Raw genomic sequence first — 15,499 nt, forward strand, 5'->3', positions numbered from 1 at the left:
CTCCACTTCTTTAACAACAAAAAATAAAGGCAGCCTGGTAGGGCCATCACCAGCTAATTCCTTAAGTTAATATCGGATATTTTGGAAGAAGGCACCAGAAGGGGAAAAAAGGAAGGAAGGGGAAATGGGGTGATGCTTTGAAGAGGTGAAAATACAAATTGATCTTCATGTATTGGATACCACCAGAACAAAGGATCCCCCTCCATTCCTTTAAACGCTGCACCCCAGTTTTAATAGACACCCCCCAACCTGCTCCATGTCCTCCAGTAGGCATGCAAAGAGGGGGACCTAGTTTCCAAAGAGAAAAGGGGTGGACCGTTTTTAAGGTGGGGCTGGGATTCTCTCTCTGTGTTTCTAACCGCTTCCCGGAATCCCCTTCCGTTTGGGCTCAGCGGGGAGCTTGGCGTATAAGGCGCTGCACACTCAATTGATCATATATATATATAATTTTCTTTAGATATGTATATATATGCATATATTTTACACCTATTGGATTAAGTTGCGCGATAGTCTAGATATGGCTTTCTGGTGCACAGTCACTGCGAGGTGAGGCAGGATGGAGATGGCGGCGGGAGATGGGGGCCAAACTGGTTAGGAACTATGTGGGACAGGTGGCTCTCCTCCCCCCCAGCCCCCCCCGCCGTCTCCTGGCCGAGGAGCGGCTCCGCCCCCACCCACACGCCCCCCACCTGTCCTGAATCTCCTAGCTCCGTAAGAAGCAGATATCCATGTATGCCCTCCTCCTCCCTCCCGGTGAAGCAGGATTCAAAGGCTCACCGGCGGCCCCACCCGATCGCGCGGCAGATCACAGCAGCCCAATCTGCCCCCTCCCCGCCGCCGCGTTTGCAGAGCGAGTAATGGTCAACATGAGAGAAAAGGAGCCACGATGGATTTCGCGGGGCCGCCGCACCGCCGCTTCGTGCTGCCGCTTCGTTTGGGCTGCTGGGGAACCCTCCCCTTTTCCCCCGCAAGCCCCTCCCCCTCGCTGCTTAGGTCAAAGGTCACAAATTGGAAGGAAGCCGGGATTTGGCTGGGTCCGTGTCGGGGGTACTAACTATGGAATCCTTGCGAGCGCCACTTGAGTCCTGCTGGATCCCTGCTGCTGCTGCCGTGGCGGTGGCCGTCCCCGGGTACGTCGTGGCCGTGGGCATCTGGTGGGGCAGGCTGGCCCGGGCAGGCGGTGGCGCGGCGGTGGCCCGGGGCGCGGCTTGAGGGGTGCCGGCAGCGCTCTGTGTCGAGGGGGCGGGCGACGACGAGGGCGAGGACCCCTGCCCCGCCGCGATCGAAGCGCTGGACCCGCGAGCCGAGGACGGGGGGCTCTGGCTCATGGTCTGAGAGACGCCGTGCGGCAGGGAAGGCTGGGAGGCCGAGAGCGGCCGGGTCTCCTGGCTCAGGCTGCTGGTGTGCAGGGCCTGGGTGCTTTTGTGGGCCGCCAGCCGCTGCGGCGAGCCGGGCGGCTTCTGCTGAGTTAGCGAGAGCTGGGACCCTGACTGGCCTTTGCCGCCCCCGTAGGGGAACGTCCGGCTGGCGTGCGGGCTTTGGGTGGGGGGGCTGGACACCGCGGAGGGGAAGGGGCTGGTGGACGAAGCTGGAGCGGGTTGCGGGGGAGGGAGCGGCGGCTGCTGCTGCTGCGGCTGCTGCTGCTGTTGCTGCTGCAAGACGATGTTCTGCTGTTGCGGCTGGTGCATGCCCTGCAGCGGAGGGCCGCCCTGCTGCTGCTGCTGCTGCTGCTGCAGGTTCAGCTGCTGCTGCTGGTGGTGCTGCTGAAGCAACGCCGGCGAGATGGAGAACGGCCCGGGGACGCCCCCCTGGTACTGCAGCCGGCGGACCATCCGGGGCGAGCCCAGCCCCATCGGGCCGACCAGCGGGCTGGCCATCTGCGGGCAGAAACTCATGGCCACCGCCTGCTGGAGGGTGGCGATGGCCGAGGTCACCTGGGGCTGGGGCTGGACCGGGGCGTACATGGCCGTGTGCTGCTGGAACTCCGCCTGCTGCACCATCTCCCGGTCGTACTTGACGATCTCCTGGATGATCTCGTTCTCCTGGTTGTTGAAGACGCCCGAGTTCAGGTCGTGCTGGACCTTGTGCAGCAGGATGGAGTTCTTCTTGCCTGCAAGGTTGGGGACAGAAGAGTCACAATTAGTTCTAGCCCAACTCCACTTACACGAACCCGTGTCCTTCAACGGCGGTTCCCCGTAGGAGGCAAGAAAAGATGCTAACATTTGATCAGTTGACTGAAAATGGAGATGAAGAAGAGGGGTTCCTTCCTGTGTGAGGAGGAGGGATGCCTCTTCTAAGAGTACTTCTAATTAATTGAGCGGTTGACTAAAAAAAAGTATTTTAAAAGTTAAAACAAGTATTTACTACAAAAATCGGCTTGTGGTTGGTGCCACTGGAGAAGAGGCATCCTCTCAAATGGAGGCGAGAATGCCTCTTCTAAGATGGGTTTTGCTGTGACACACGCATACATCATCATCATGCAACCGCAGAAGGTGCTGGTGCCATCTTAGGAGAGGTAGCCATGCGCGTGAGAATGCCTCTTCCACAGCGATGTGAGCTGCGACGTATCGCCATGCATTGCGGGAAGAGGCATTCTCTCCTGTAGGACAGGGAGGAATGCGTCTTCACAACTGAAGGCATCAGAAGGTATGAGAAAAGGCATTCTCTCGTATAAGAAAAGCGGAATGCCTCCTCTCTCTATATATATTTAAAAACTGCAGAATTGGGACTTCTTTGGCTATGAGGCATTCATAGCAGCACTAGTAGTCCACCTGCCATTTTTTTTGGGGGGGGGGGGTGTTGAGTCCCTTCACTCCCCTCAACACAAGCACAGTTCCAACACCTACCTATGCGGTCAAGGCGATCAATGGCGACCGTTTCGAAAGCCCGCCTCATCATGGGGTACTCCTCCAGGACTTCATTGAAGTTGTCCACCGAGAGGGAGTACAGACGGCAGTAGGTGTCAGCCCGGACGCTCGCCGTCCGCCGGCCTCTTGTCAGCAGGCAAATCTCTGGATGAGAAGATGGGAAAGGGGTTCAAATCTGAAAAGCACTGCGGATTTCAAATGCCCCTCCCTCGTTCTCTGATGGATCACATCCAATAATAGAGCATCTTACTCGCAACAGTGGACAGCCAGTTGTCTCTTGGGAACCTGCAAGGTGTTTGTCCTCAGCATCTGGTACTCACAGGTATGCCATCTCTTGGTTGGTTTGGCTGAGACACCATCTGCTTCTTGGCTCCCCCTCTCCCTCAACTGTCTTCCTTGACCTGCCACTCCACCTAGCTCCAGTAGAGGGAGACAGGTCAGCAGGGCCCACTCCATCGGCTTGGCTGAGACACCATCGGCTTTTTGTGTCCTTCTCCCTCTTCCATTCAAGCTGGTTATTATAAGAACTTCATAACTTTAAAAGCTGGCTCTCCTTCTATTCCTCTCCTATCCCCCTATCCCCAATTCCTCTGTTTCCTTTCGTATGGCATTACTTTCAGTGTAAGCCTGGAAGGACAGGAACTTTCTTTACTGGTCTTACGGGGACCATCTTGGGGAGACTTTTCGGTTCCAAATCATAATAAACAACTATGTTGCTGTCGTGGCCAATGACAGCACAGCACGCCTCCAAATTTTAATCTGGGGAGGGCGTGGGTAACCAAAATGTGCCAGCAGTGGCAGGCTCTCTCTCTCGCAAACTTTTCGCACCTCTACACTTGAGTTCGTTTTAAAGACTTCCCACTGGGCGTCTTTCAGCCCGAGGGCCGAATTCCATTCCGGAGAAGCTTTCTTCTGGTGGGCGGAGCCAATGGCAAAAGGGGGCGGGGTCAAAATACCACCCAATGTTAGCTTAAAGCTCTTACCGCCAGCGACTCAATTTCAGGAGAGGCATTTTGACCTTTGAGTGTGTGTGTTTGTGGGGGGAGAAATACTGCAGAAAAGCAAGGAAATCGCCCAATGATCGCTGGCCAGGAAATGGGGCGGGGCTAGAAAAAGGAGGCGTGGTCTTCTGGGGAACCCTGGCAGGCCAGGATGAGACCCAAGAACGGCCAGGTTTGGGCGGGACAAAACTGAGCAGGTCCAAAGGCTTTTACCGGCACCGCACAGAAACCGCACCCCGGCTGGACCCACCTCCGAAGTAAGAGCCGTCCGAGAGCTTCATCTCCTTGTTGCCTTTGGTCAAGACGCTGACCACCCCGTGCTGGATGAAGTACATCTTCTTGCCGATGGTGCCTTCGCGGATGATGTAGTCGCCGGGTTGGAAGACCTCGAATTTCAGCTTGGTGAGCATGGCCGTGACGAAGTTGGGGTCCGCGTTGGCGAAGAGAGGCATGGAGGCCACCAGCTTCCGGCAGTTGAAATTGACGATCTCCTAGCGAGGCGGAAGAGAGAGGAGGGGATGAGTGAGGCAGAGCGGAGAGAGAAAAGCGGAAGCCCTGGAGAAACTCTGGCCTGAAACCCTACAGAGCCGTTGCTGCCGGTCAGTGCTGACAATACTGGGCTAGATGGACCAAAGGTCTGACTCAGATTCCTGTATAAATCAGCCCTTTGTTTAGAACAATGAGGACTAGAACCTCACTTTGCCGTTAGGGGAAATACCTTAACTCCGTGGTGGAGACCTGGCTTGTCCTGCAGAAGATCCCAGATTCGAGTCCCGGCAGCATCCCCAGGTAAGGCCAGGAAAACGCCTGCCTGAACCCCTGGAAAGCTGCTACTGCTGCCAGCCAGTGCTGGTAGCACTCGGCGCCAGGTCAAGACTTTTCTCTTCTCCCAGGCATTTAGCAATCTGAAATGAGCCTGGGTCTGTTTTTTGGGCTCCTCATTTTTAAAGTTGTTCTAGTGGTTTTAAATGTTTGTGTATATTGTATGTTTTTGTGGTTTTTTTATTTTTGTATATTTGAGTGTCTTAATATTATGTAAACTGCACAGAGAGTTTTGGCTATGGGGCGGTATACAAATGATGAATAATAATAATAATAATAATAATAATAATAATAATAATAATAATAATAGATGGACCCAGGCTCTGCTGCAGCAGAAAGCAGCTTCCTATGTTCCTAAAGTAAAAAGTTAACGTGTTTCCTTTGGCCTCGGCAGTTTATAATTCTAATCCTTTAGAATGCAAATATTTTCTGATTAAAAAAATAAATGACACATCAGTTACTTTTTAAACGGAACCGATTAGTTGTTTGGTTTGCCCGTCAGAGGGTTTTGGTTGTGTAATACTGCTGTTTAATTTATTGTTTTCATGAGTGAGTTTATAGTTTTTATGTTGTGTTAGTTTTGTTTTTTGATGCTATGTTGGTACACTGCTCAGGGATCTGGTGGAGGGCAGTTTATACATTTTATAAAGGAAGGAAGGAAAAGACAGAGAGGAAGGAAGGAAGGAAGAGAAAGACAGACAGGAAGGAAGACAGACAGACAGAAAGGCAGGCAGGCAGGCAGGGAGGAAGAAAGAAAGAAAGAAAGGAAAAAAGGAAGGAAGGAAAAGATAGAGAGGAAGGAAGGAAGAGAAAGACAGAGAGGGAGGGAGGAAGACAGACAGAAAGGAAGGGAGGAAGGAAAGAAGGAAGAAAGGCAGGCAGGCAGGAAGGAAGGAAGACAGAGAGAGAGAGAGAAAGAAAGAAAGAAAGAAAGAAAGAAAGAAAGAAAGAAAGAAAGAAAGAAAGAAAGACAGACAGACAGACAGACAGACAGACAGACAGAGAGGAAGACAGGCAGGCAGGAAGGAAGGAAGGAAGGAAGGAAGGAAGGAAGGAACAAAGGAAGGAAGGAAGGAAGGAAGGGAGGGAGGAAGAGAGGGAGGGAGGGAGGGAGGAAAAGACAGAAGAAGGAAAGAAGGAGGAGAAAGACAGAGAGAGAGGAAGGAAGGAAGTGTGCTGTAGTGGTTAGAGTGTTGGTTTAAGACTGGGGAGATCTGGGTTCGAGTCCATAGAGGCTCACTGGGTGACTTTGGGCCAGTCCTTGACTCTCAGATTAACCAACCTCACAAGGTTGTTGTGAGAATAATGTGGAGGGGAAGAGGAGGTGAGCCTTCCTGGGTTCCTTGCAAGAGGGAAAAAAGGTGGGATATAAACACGGTAATAATTTTCAAAACGTTTCTTTAAAAACCTTACAGGCTGTTTCCTGCATTGAGTGGGGGGGGGGTTGGACTCGACAGCCTTTCAACTCTACTATTCTATGATTCTATTGAGCTGCCGCCTTAAAAACCAACCCACCACATTGTTTTATTACCTCGAGCAACCTGGCCGTGGCGCTTTTGTCCTGATTGGCTTTTCCGCCCCCTGCTCCCCTCCCGTAGCTGAGAACGGATCCTTTGCCCTCTGGGGCAACGGAGAAGAACCCTCCGCCCCTCTCCTCCTCGCTGCCCGATCCGTGCGGCCCGGAGGCGAACCTTACCTCTCGCAAGGGCTCATTGAGTTCTTCTAGGATGCTGTCCTCGTCAAACATCTTGCCCTGGTACCGATGTTCGTAATAATCGTGGATCTTTTGCCGGAAGTCTGCCGGCAGCTTGTGGAAGGACATGTACTGCTCCACTTGCTTGTACTGCAGAGGAATAGGGTGGAGAGGCAAACAGAGAGAGAGAGAGAGAGAGAGAGAGAGAGAGAAAGGACATAAATGGGCAGCGTCAGAATCAACATCCCAGAGCCGGCTGCAGGGTCAAGCAGGTGGAGGTGGAAAAAAGTCCACCAGCAGCGTTCCCAGCCTGAACACCCTCCCGGAAACCTTGTTGGGCACAGCGGGAAGCCGTCCGTTTAATTGATAAGCAACTGCCTTACTTCGTTTGACTAATTAAGCTTAGAGCATAACTCCTCGCATTCACGCTCCCTTCTGGTGTGAAGAGACGTCTCTCTACTGAATAAAGCTTTTGTGGGTTGCACAGCAGGCCTCTTTGCTGCCTCACAGAGCGATGGGATGGATTGGGAATCACAGCAGCGAGATATAGATGTGTTTTTAAAAACACACCAACCAATCGTCATCCCTTTTCTCTGTGGACCATCCTCGACAAAACTCTCAATTCCGCGCACACCGGGAAAAGACAAACGTGCACACACATACTCCAAATAACAATTAGGATCCCGGAGTGCAGAACACGGAATAAGGGGCTCAAGTGACAGGAAGCCAGATTCCGGCTGGACAGCAGGAAAAACCTCCTGACTGTTAGAGCAGTACGACGATGGAACCAGTGACCTAGGGAGGTGGTGGGCTCTCCCACACTCGAGGCTTTCAAGAGGGGGTTGGACTGGATGGCCTGAGAGGTCCCTTCCAACTCTACTATTCTATGATTCTATGACTTTCACGGCTTTACAAGCAGAGGAGAAATACCAGCACAGCGTGTGGGCGGATTGTCCCTGCAGTTGTCCAGGGCGCCTGACAGGGCAGAGGCCTTGATATCCCCTGTAGAGCCACCTGGCCAGGAAGGCAAATGTCAAGATGTCGGAGGGAGCCGACACGGAGACAGCTTTTGCCGGCCCCTTCACGCGGCAACAGCACTCCACCCCGGGGGAGCCGCGGATGAGCAGAAGCCGGGTGACAGCTGCCTCCGGTGATGGATCATTCGAAGCTCTCGGATCCGTGAGGACTTGATTCGGGGGCAGGCTTTCCGCTGGGTCCAGCCATCAACCTCGACACCGGCCCCCGCAAAGCGCCGCTGTCGCCTCAAACGACAAGCGGCGTTTTGCTTTTCATTTTATTTTAGACCGCTCCGGATTGCGAACAGATTCCGGAGCAGCGAACGTAAGAAATAAAACAGGAAAAAGATTTGAGCTGTTTTCAGGAGGCGCCGGCAGCAGCACCGTGTTGGTGCCTGCCTGACCTCCAAAGGCAGCGAATTCCGACGCAAAGGGGCCACCACACTGAAGGCTCTTCTCTGGGTGGATTCCAATAGGGCCACGTGGAACCTTCTGATGACCGCAGTTGACCGCACAGCTTGGTAAAGGAGGAGGCCCTCTCTCAGGTCTTCCGATCCCAAGTTGTTTGGGGCTTTGTATACTCGTACCAAAACCTTAAACCTGGCCTGGTAGCGAATAAGCAGTTAGCGCAACTCACTCTGCGAAGGAGTTGCATGCTGAAAAGCGGCAGTTGCGCTTAGCTCCAGCCCCGCACAGAGTGCATTGCAGTAATCCAGCCTTGAGGTTACTAGCACCTGCATCACTGTGGCCAAACTATCCCTGTCCAGCAGAGCCCGAAGCTGGTAAAAGGCAGGCGCCTGAGAGCCAAGGCCTCAAATTAAAATCAGAGGCACGCTGATGCCTGAAATGTTTAGAGAAGGCAGAGGCGCCCCCCCCCAACCCACATGCATTTCTATCCTAGCAAGATGCCCCCAAAGGGACTTGCAATTAAAAGCTCGATTCAGGCAGCGGGTACAATATCAGAGGAGATGGCAGAATTTTAGAGCTGGGAGGGATGGAACGGTTCCCGTGACACGCTCAGCTCAAAACGCTTTAACTGACTTAGCGTGTCGTCTTGAACAGGTTCCTGGATTCCATTTCCCACACCCTTGCAAGAACGGTACCCCGACGAGGGACGTTTCTGTGCAGATGAACCAGGAATTGCGTTTGCTTCTCCGTCTCCCCTCCTTCTTTTCACCCCCGAAAAACACGCTTGCAAAGTTAGAGACAGCCAGAAGCCTGTGTGCACCAGTTGCCGGGGAACATGGGCAGGAGGGTGCTGTGGCACCATGTCCTGGTTGGCCGCCGTGTGAACAGAGTACCGGACTAGACGGATCCTTGGTCTGATCCAGCAGGGCCCTTCTGATGTTCTTACATCAATAATATTAACAACAACAACATTATTCCTACTGCTTCTACTACTATGGCTACATCCTACATCCAAGATCAATTATAAATCAAAAACACGCTGGGATCACTGGCCTTTTGGCTCCGCCCACCCCAACAGGCAACTCAGCCCCGGGGCTGAAAGAAGTCCTACACCGCTGGTTTATATAGGACATAGAAGACGCCACGGGCGCATATGCGCCCCTGCAGATATGCCTTTGCACAACCCCGCGTCCCCCCCCTCCGTACCTTCTCCTGGTATTGGCGGCGGGAGGAGTCCAGAGACTGGATGAGGGCCGTGGCATGGCCGATGAACATGGCGTAGCACGTGGCGCCCACAATCATGCTCAGCATCGTCAGCCAGATGTCAGTCATGCTTTCCGGCGCCTGGCGCCCGTACCCAATGCACAGCATGTGGCTCATGGACTTGAAAAGGGCGAAGGAGTAGAGCTCGCTCCAGGTGTCATTCTGGGAGGGCAAGAGAAAGGAAACAGCTTCAAACGGCACCACTGCCGTGACTATCTCGGCTGCCAGTTCAAAAATAGGTAACTCGAGATCCATGCTTCTAGTCCTCATGGGCCCGAAGGGATGCTTGGCAGTGTTTGGGCACACACACACCTGGGGGGGGAAATCTTAAAAGGCCAGACACGGTGACTGAGTAAGATTTCTGGTAGAGTTTCTTAGCGTAATGCTGCCGCTCTCGCTAGCAAAGCTGGAACGAAATTACCCCAGAGCGTAAATATAAACGCAAAGTTACACAAAGCGAAAAAAGAAACCCATGCAAACGTACATCGTTCTCACAGGTCGCGGGATTCGGCTCGTGGCGTCACGGAATTTGGATCGCTGCGATAGTAACTTTTATTTTCTTACCGCAGGTGAGACCACGGCGAAGTGTTTTGGACCACAAATCCCATGACTCCTTGTCCATGCTGGCTAAGGGGTTCTGGGTGTTGGGTGTCTAAAACAACTGGACAGAACAAGTTGATTACCTCTGGCTTAAATGTAAGGTAGTGTTTCCCCCACAAAACTTCCGAGACCGGTAATATAACCCTGTCCATATTTACAACCAGCAACACCCCCTGGCTCGTATAGCCGACACCGGTAAGCATCTGAAAGAATGAATGATCCACATCGGACAAATGACCTCTGCATTTGTGTTAGTCACACATTTCTAAGCACATGCCCAATTCGGAAAAAGGCCATCCGAGAATGGCAGTTCATACAGAGATGCAGCGGACAGCCTCTTCCTCCCGGAGTAAGTCTCCCATCTCTGCGTGGGGTGGGGCGGTGGAGATACCCTAACCTCATCCATTGGCCAGGGAAGCAAGGGCTTAAAATGTAATTCTAAAAACACACACGAACCCATTCAACCCATGCTTCCGCTTAATTCAATTTTCCTCCTCCCTCCCAACCCATTTTCCTTTTGTGTCGCAGCTTTCAGATTGTAAACTTGCAGGCAGCAACGGTCACATTCCTGATGTTTGTAAGCCACCCCGGGTGCCGTGTTTTGGCTAAAGGGCAAGCGACAGATTGCAAAGCAAAAGGAGAACAGGAAAAAAATGTTGAGGTCAGCAGAAGATTTTGCAGCTGGTGAGGGGAAGGGAGGAGAATAACCGTCATGTCTCCCAACCCTCAGCCTTTTCAGGGTACAGGAGAAGATGTGTGAGCAAGAGACTGAAAGCTCTGGGGTTTGAAATATCAAAACGATTTTTTATTGTAATCCAAACTCTGAGAAAGTAAATCTTCTTAGTTTAAAACTTGCTACAGAAATTGTATGCTGCAATAAAAAATCATTTTGATAGTTCAAGCACCAGAGCTTTCAGTCTCTTACTCACACAGTTTCAGTGGTGCCTTCCCCCCCCCACACTTTTTTTTTTGTTACTACAGGAGAAGATGGCCAGTCCTGGATCAAGGGGCCTGAGGGCCAGAGGACATAGCCCTGCTGTTGCTTCAGGATCAGAAGAGGAGTCCCTGGTAGAATTGCCATCTCCCCAGCCTGGCAGAATCAAGTGAGGGCCCTTTAAGAGTCCAGCCAGCTCCTCCGGATTACGGCTGTTTACATTTGGCCTCGGCTCTCCGCTGAGACAACATCCTCCTCTGTTTCTAGCAGGGGAGAGCTCTGAGCTGTCCATGGTCCTGTTGCAGCTACTCTGTAGACAAGAGGGCTTCTGTCTTTACCTCTCTTGCCTTGCCCGCCATGCTCACCTTGCCCGGACTCAACCAACCTAGCACAACCTTGCCTTACTTGCTCAGATCCAAGCCTGTCAGGTGAGGTTTGCTTCAGATCACCCCAGAACAGGGCGCCTACGGGGACCAGGCATGTCCCTAGCCCTCGGAGATCCTCAACGCGACCCAAATGACACCCGTCACTCACCACCATGCCGTTGATGGAGACCCAGCAGTCGCTGGGGAAATCTTGGAGCATGGGCACGAGGAACTGCAGGCAGCCGTCCCAGTGGCAAAGGAGAAGCATCATGCCAATGAGGTTAATGATCCGCATCACCGCGCTGGCCAGGTCGTAGGTCATGTGGAAGATCTGAGAGAGGAGGAAGGGAAGACAAGTGTGAGATCAAGGTGGGCGTCCGTCTCCAGGGAGGGGAACCGCCGAAAGGGGAGGAGAAAAAAGTCAGAGCCCGAGTGTTCGGATACGGGGATGCCATTACAGAGTCAGGAAGTGTTGAACAGTTGAACTGTGGGAGGGGGCGGCGGAGGTTGAAATCACAGGCCCGGGGGTCCCAATACAGGGTTCGCTGGGTGGCCCTGCTTCCTTCCCATGACTCCGCCCCCTTCCCCTCAACCAGGGATTGTTTGGTGGGCTTTGTGACATCTTCCCGCCATTCTAAAAAATTGAAAACTCACCCTTCAAGCCGAGTTACCGTCTGGAAGAGCTTTAAGCTAAAATAGGCCTGTTTTGAGGGGAAGGGGAAATTAACCCCGCCCTTCTGCCTTAAGCCCCACCCATCACTGGGACGCAGCCCTCAAGAGCGTCCCCAAATTTCACCCTCGGACTGAAAGCAGTTCAACACCGCTGCTCTGTCAGGTGATGTGATGATTTCAGGTTGAACCGCGGTGGCTGCTACGGCGTTAGGGACAGGTCCAGCCCAGTGACTCTTTCAGAGAAGCAACAAACAGCCTCCCCCAAGATGGGTGGGCCAATTCCCAGTATGTTTCCGTTGGGAATGGCTGAACCATCCAATCACAGCCCATGCAGAGTGCTAATAGGCCAATCAAAAGAAAACAAAAGCAGAACACTACAACATGCAGAGTCACACCAGGCAACATCCTCTGTTTGGTTTGTAGCTGCTTTTGTAGATACGAGGTGCAGGGTCCGATTTAGTTATTGCTCGTTTGGATCCAGACTCGGAGTAGACCCACCGAAAGCATCTGGACTTGTGGTAGTGGTGACTAACCGAAGCCCCACAGATGCAATGGGTCTACTCTTGGTAAGGACTGAAGGCCAAAGAGTCATCCCTGGCTGGCTTACAATGTCATTTGAAGCTAAACGGTACATAAAAATAAACAAGAAACCAATTAACAGTAATAAAACAATGCGGTTAGCACGCAGCCCAATTAAAGCCGCAATTAAAAAGAGCAACGGGAAATCCCAGAGTTTTTCAATAGACCAGCCTCCCAGAATTGTTTCAAGTGTACCAGCCATTAAGATTCACAAGAAAAGAAAAAGGTCTTGACACCGTGAAGATAATTAACTGGGAATCTGTTCCCCAAAGGACCTTGAATCTGTTCCACAATGACCCCAAATCCATTCTCCAAGGGCCCCAAATCCATTCCTCAAGGGCCCTGAATCCATTCCCCAAGGGCCCCGAATCCATTCCCCAAGGACTCCGAATCCGTTCCCCAAGGGCCCCAAATCCGTTCCCCAAGGGCCCAAATCCATTCCTCAAGGGCCCCGAATCCGTTACCCAAGGACCCCGAATCCGTTCCCCAAGGGCCCTGAATCCGTTCCCCAAGGACCCCGAATCCGTTCCCCAAGGACCCCGAATCCGTTCCCCAAGGGCCCCAAATCCATTCCCCAAGGGCCCCGAATCCATTCAAAAGGGCCCCGAATCTGTTCCCGAAGGACCCTGAATCCGTTCCCCCAAGGGCCCCAAGAATCCAATAGTGCCAATGAGAAGTGCTTTTCAGCTTAATTATCACTCGGGGCCATTTTCAAGAGGTCTTGAAACAAGGGGAGCTGTAAACCCCCCCCCCAATAAAATCTTCCTCTGCATGGCAATTCATTTGGGAGGGGGGCTTTTCCCATTGGCATGGGGGCAATCTAGGGCAGGGTGCAAATTAATGGAAGCATTTCGCTTAATTGAGAGTATGCAGCTGAGAAATTAACCAGTCGCCAGGAAGATTTCAATAAATCCCAGCAATGGCTTCTAAATTTGCACACACACAGAGGCCTAAATCAGCATCTCCAGATTTTATGCAGATTTTTGTCCGACAGGCCTGGGCCCCAAATCTTTCAAGGGCCTAGCAACACCCCCTGAAGACTGGGGCAGGAATCCAAAGCAAAAGAGAAGACGTACAGGATCAAATATCAGCATTTCACATCACCTGCTGCCCGGCGCGAGTATAAAAACACACGATCACGTGAGCTTGAATCAAAAGCTCTATTACACCTATAAAGGAGGACAAAATATATGCATAAAGAAACCTCAACACGGATGTGTGCAGACAGGAAACCTATGTGTCTTTAAATCAGGCCTGGGTGTCGGATTCCAACTCCCATTAGCCACAGCCCGCAGACAGGCAGTGAGGATGGAGACTGGAGTCCGGACACAGCGGGATGGCCGCAGTCTCCCTGTCTCTGGAAGCAACCAGGGATTAAGCCGGAGGGTGCAGGCGGATGTTAGACATTTGTCCCTGAAAGACAGGACTCCGCAGGGAGAGGCGGCAGCGGGATTTGAACCCGGAGGAGGAGGAACGCTCCCTGCCCCACCAAGGCAGCTCCGCTTAAAGGCTGGGCAAGATCCAACACCACCAGAGCGCCGTGAAGCGGAGGAGAGCAGGGGAAATAAATCGCAAAATGACGAACAGGCGTTCCTTGTTCCCGGAGTCAATCCCCCGGGGAGTTACAACCAGGGGCATCAGAGGACAGGTTCTCTCTCTCTCCGTGGCGAGGGAGAACGGCCGGCAGATGGAAGCGCCTTGCTCACAGCTGCTTCCCTCACGGCATGGAGAACGGCCAGCGTCCCCCCAGCCTGGTGCCCTTGAAATGCGGTGGACTACCCCTCCCATCATGCAGAGGCAGCATTCGCCCCGCAACCCATCAACCGGAGCCAGCTGCAAAAAAAAAAAAAAAGATTCACCAGCAGAGGCGGAGATTCAGTGGGACGTTGAATCCGCTCCGGGTTTCTGTCTGAGCTCTAAAAGAGCTCTCCAGGATCCTTTAGATTTCGGATTCACCACCCCACTGACATCACATCCCCCAACTGACAGCTCATCTACACCAAGCAGGATATTCCACCATGAAAGCGGTATATAAAAGGCAGGAGCCACACGACTGCTTTATAGCGGGATTGAAGTGCCCTGCCAACGGTTTGAGCCCACGACGCATCTACACCAAGCAGGATATAACACTATGAAAGTGGTATGAAAGCAGTACATGGTCTGTGCCTTATGCGCCCCAACAGTTGTCCGTGCACTTCAATACCGCGATAAAGCTGTAGTGTGGCTCCTGAATTTTATATACCGCTTTCATACCGCTTCCATAGCGGAATATCTGCTTGGTGCAGCTGAGCCCTGAGTTACACTAAGAATGAAAGAATTCCGAGTCCAGGAGTTTGTTTTGCACACAAAAATGCAAGCCTGGTTACCAACCAACCCCCTCTCTCCCCCCACATCGCCTCCGCTTTGAAAAGTATCACTTAGGGCTTGGGGCATTTTGTTGCTACTATTGTGAAATACTTGGGGGTGATGGTTAGAAATCCTTAATGATCTACTGTACGTCACCCAAAGACCTGGATGTATCTTCTGCCAAGCTCTGCAAAAAAAGGGTGCTTTCACATACTGCAATGCTGCTGCTATTATCCAACTCTGCTATTCTATGATTCTATGATTATTATTCTCATCCTCATTGTCAACGTTATCATTATTAAAATATTAGCTGCCGTAAGACCATTAGAACATCAGAAGAGCTGCGCTGGATGACACCAAGGTTCCGTCTAGTCCAGCACTCTGTTCACACAGTGGCCGACCAGCCATCGGCCAGGGACCCACAAGCAGGACATGGTGCAATCACACCCTCCCACCCATGTTCCCCAGCAACTGGTGTATATAGGGTTACTGCCTCTGATGCGAGAGATAGCACAGAGCCATCCGGGCTAGTAGCCATGGATCGCCTTCTCCTCCTCCAGGAATTGATCCAACCCCCTTTGAAAGCCATCCAAATGGGTGGCCATCGCCTCATCCTGTGGTAGTGAGTTCCACAGTTTAACTCTGCGCTCTGTGAAGAAGTCCGTCCTTTTCTTTGTCCTGAATCTCCCACCCATCAGCTTCATGGGATATGACCTCACTGGGTGCTAGTATTATGAGAGAAGGAGAGAAATGTCTCCCTATATCCACCTTCTCCACACCAGTCAATATTTTGTCCACCTCCATCATGTCTCCTCTTAAACTCCTTTTTCCCCAAGCTGAGCAATCCCAGCTGTTGTCACCTTCCCTCCTAGGGGAGATGCTTCAGCCCCTGGGTCATTTCAGTTGCCCTTTTCTGCACTTTTCCCAGCTCTA

General features: G+C 52.2%; 1 protein-coding gene across 1 annotated transcript in view; it reads right to left on the minus strand.

Annotated features, from left to right (window-relative positions):
• Positions 1 to 1,001: 1,001 nt before the first annotated feature.
• The window catches only part of HCN2 (hyperpolarization activated cyclic nucleotide gated potassium and sodium channel 2), a 39,112-nt gene continuing 24,614 nt past the window's right edge, over positions 1,002 to 15,499 (minus strand). Inside the window, exons 3-9 of the mRNA XM_063146869.1 lie at positions 11,139 to 11,300; positions 9,014 to 9,232; positions 6,387 to 6,533; positions 4,119 to 4,359; positions 2,847 to 3,011; positions 1,662 to 2,110; positions 1,002 to 1,622 (exon numbers count right to left, since the gene is read on the minus strand). Of these exons, the coding sequence (XP_063002939.1) occupies positions 1,002 to 1,622; positions 1,662 to 2,110; positions 2,847 to 3,011; positions 4,119 to 4,359; positions 6,387 to 6,533; positions 9,014 to 9,232; positions 11,139 to 11,300 (2,004 nt within the window). The remainder of the gene's footprint in view (positions 1,623 to 1,661; positions 2,111 to 2,846; positions 3,012 to 4,118; positions 4,360 to 6,386; positions 6,534 to 9,013; positions 9,233 to 11,138; positions 11,301 to 15,499) is intronic.

This window comes from Elgaria multicarinata, chromosome 23, assembly GCF_023053635.1.
Source record: "Elgaria multicarinata webbii isolate HBS135686 ecotype San Diego chromosome 23, rElgMul1.1.pri, whole genome shotgun sequence".
In the NCBI taxonomy this organism is placed as follows: domain Eukaryota; kingdom Metazoa; phylum Chordata; class Lepidosauria; order Squamata; family Anguidae; genus Elgaria; species Elgaria multicarinata.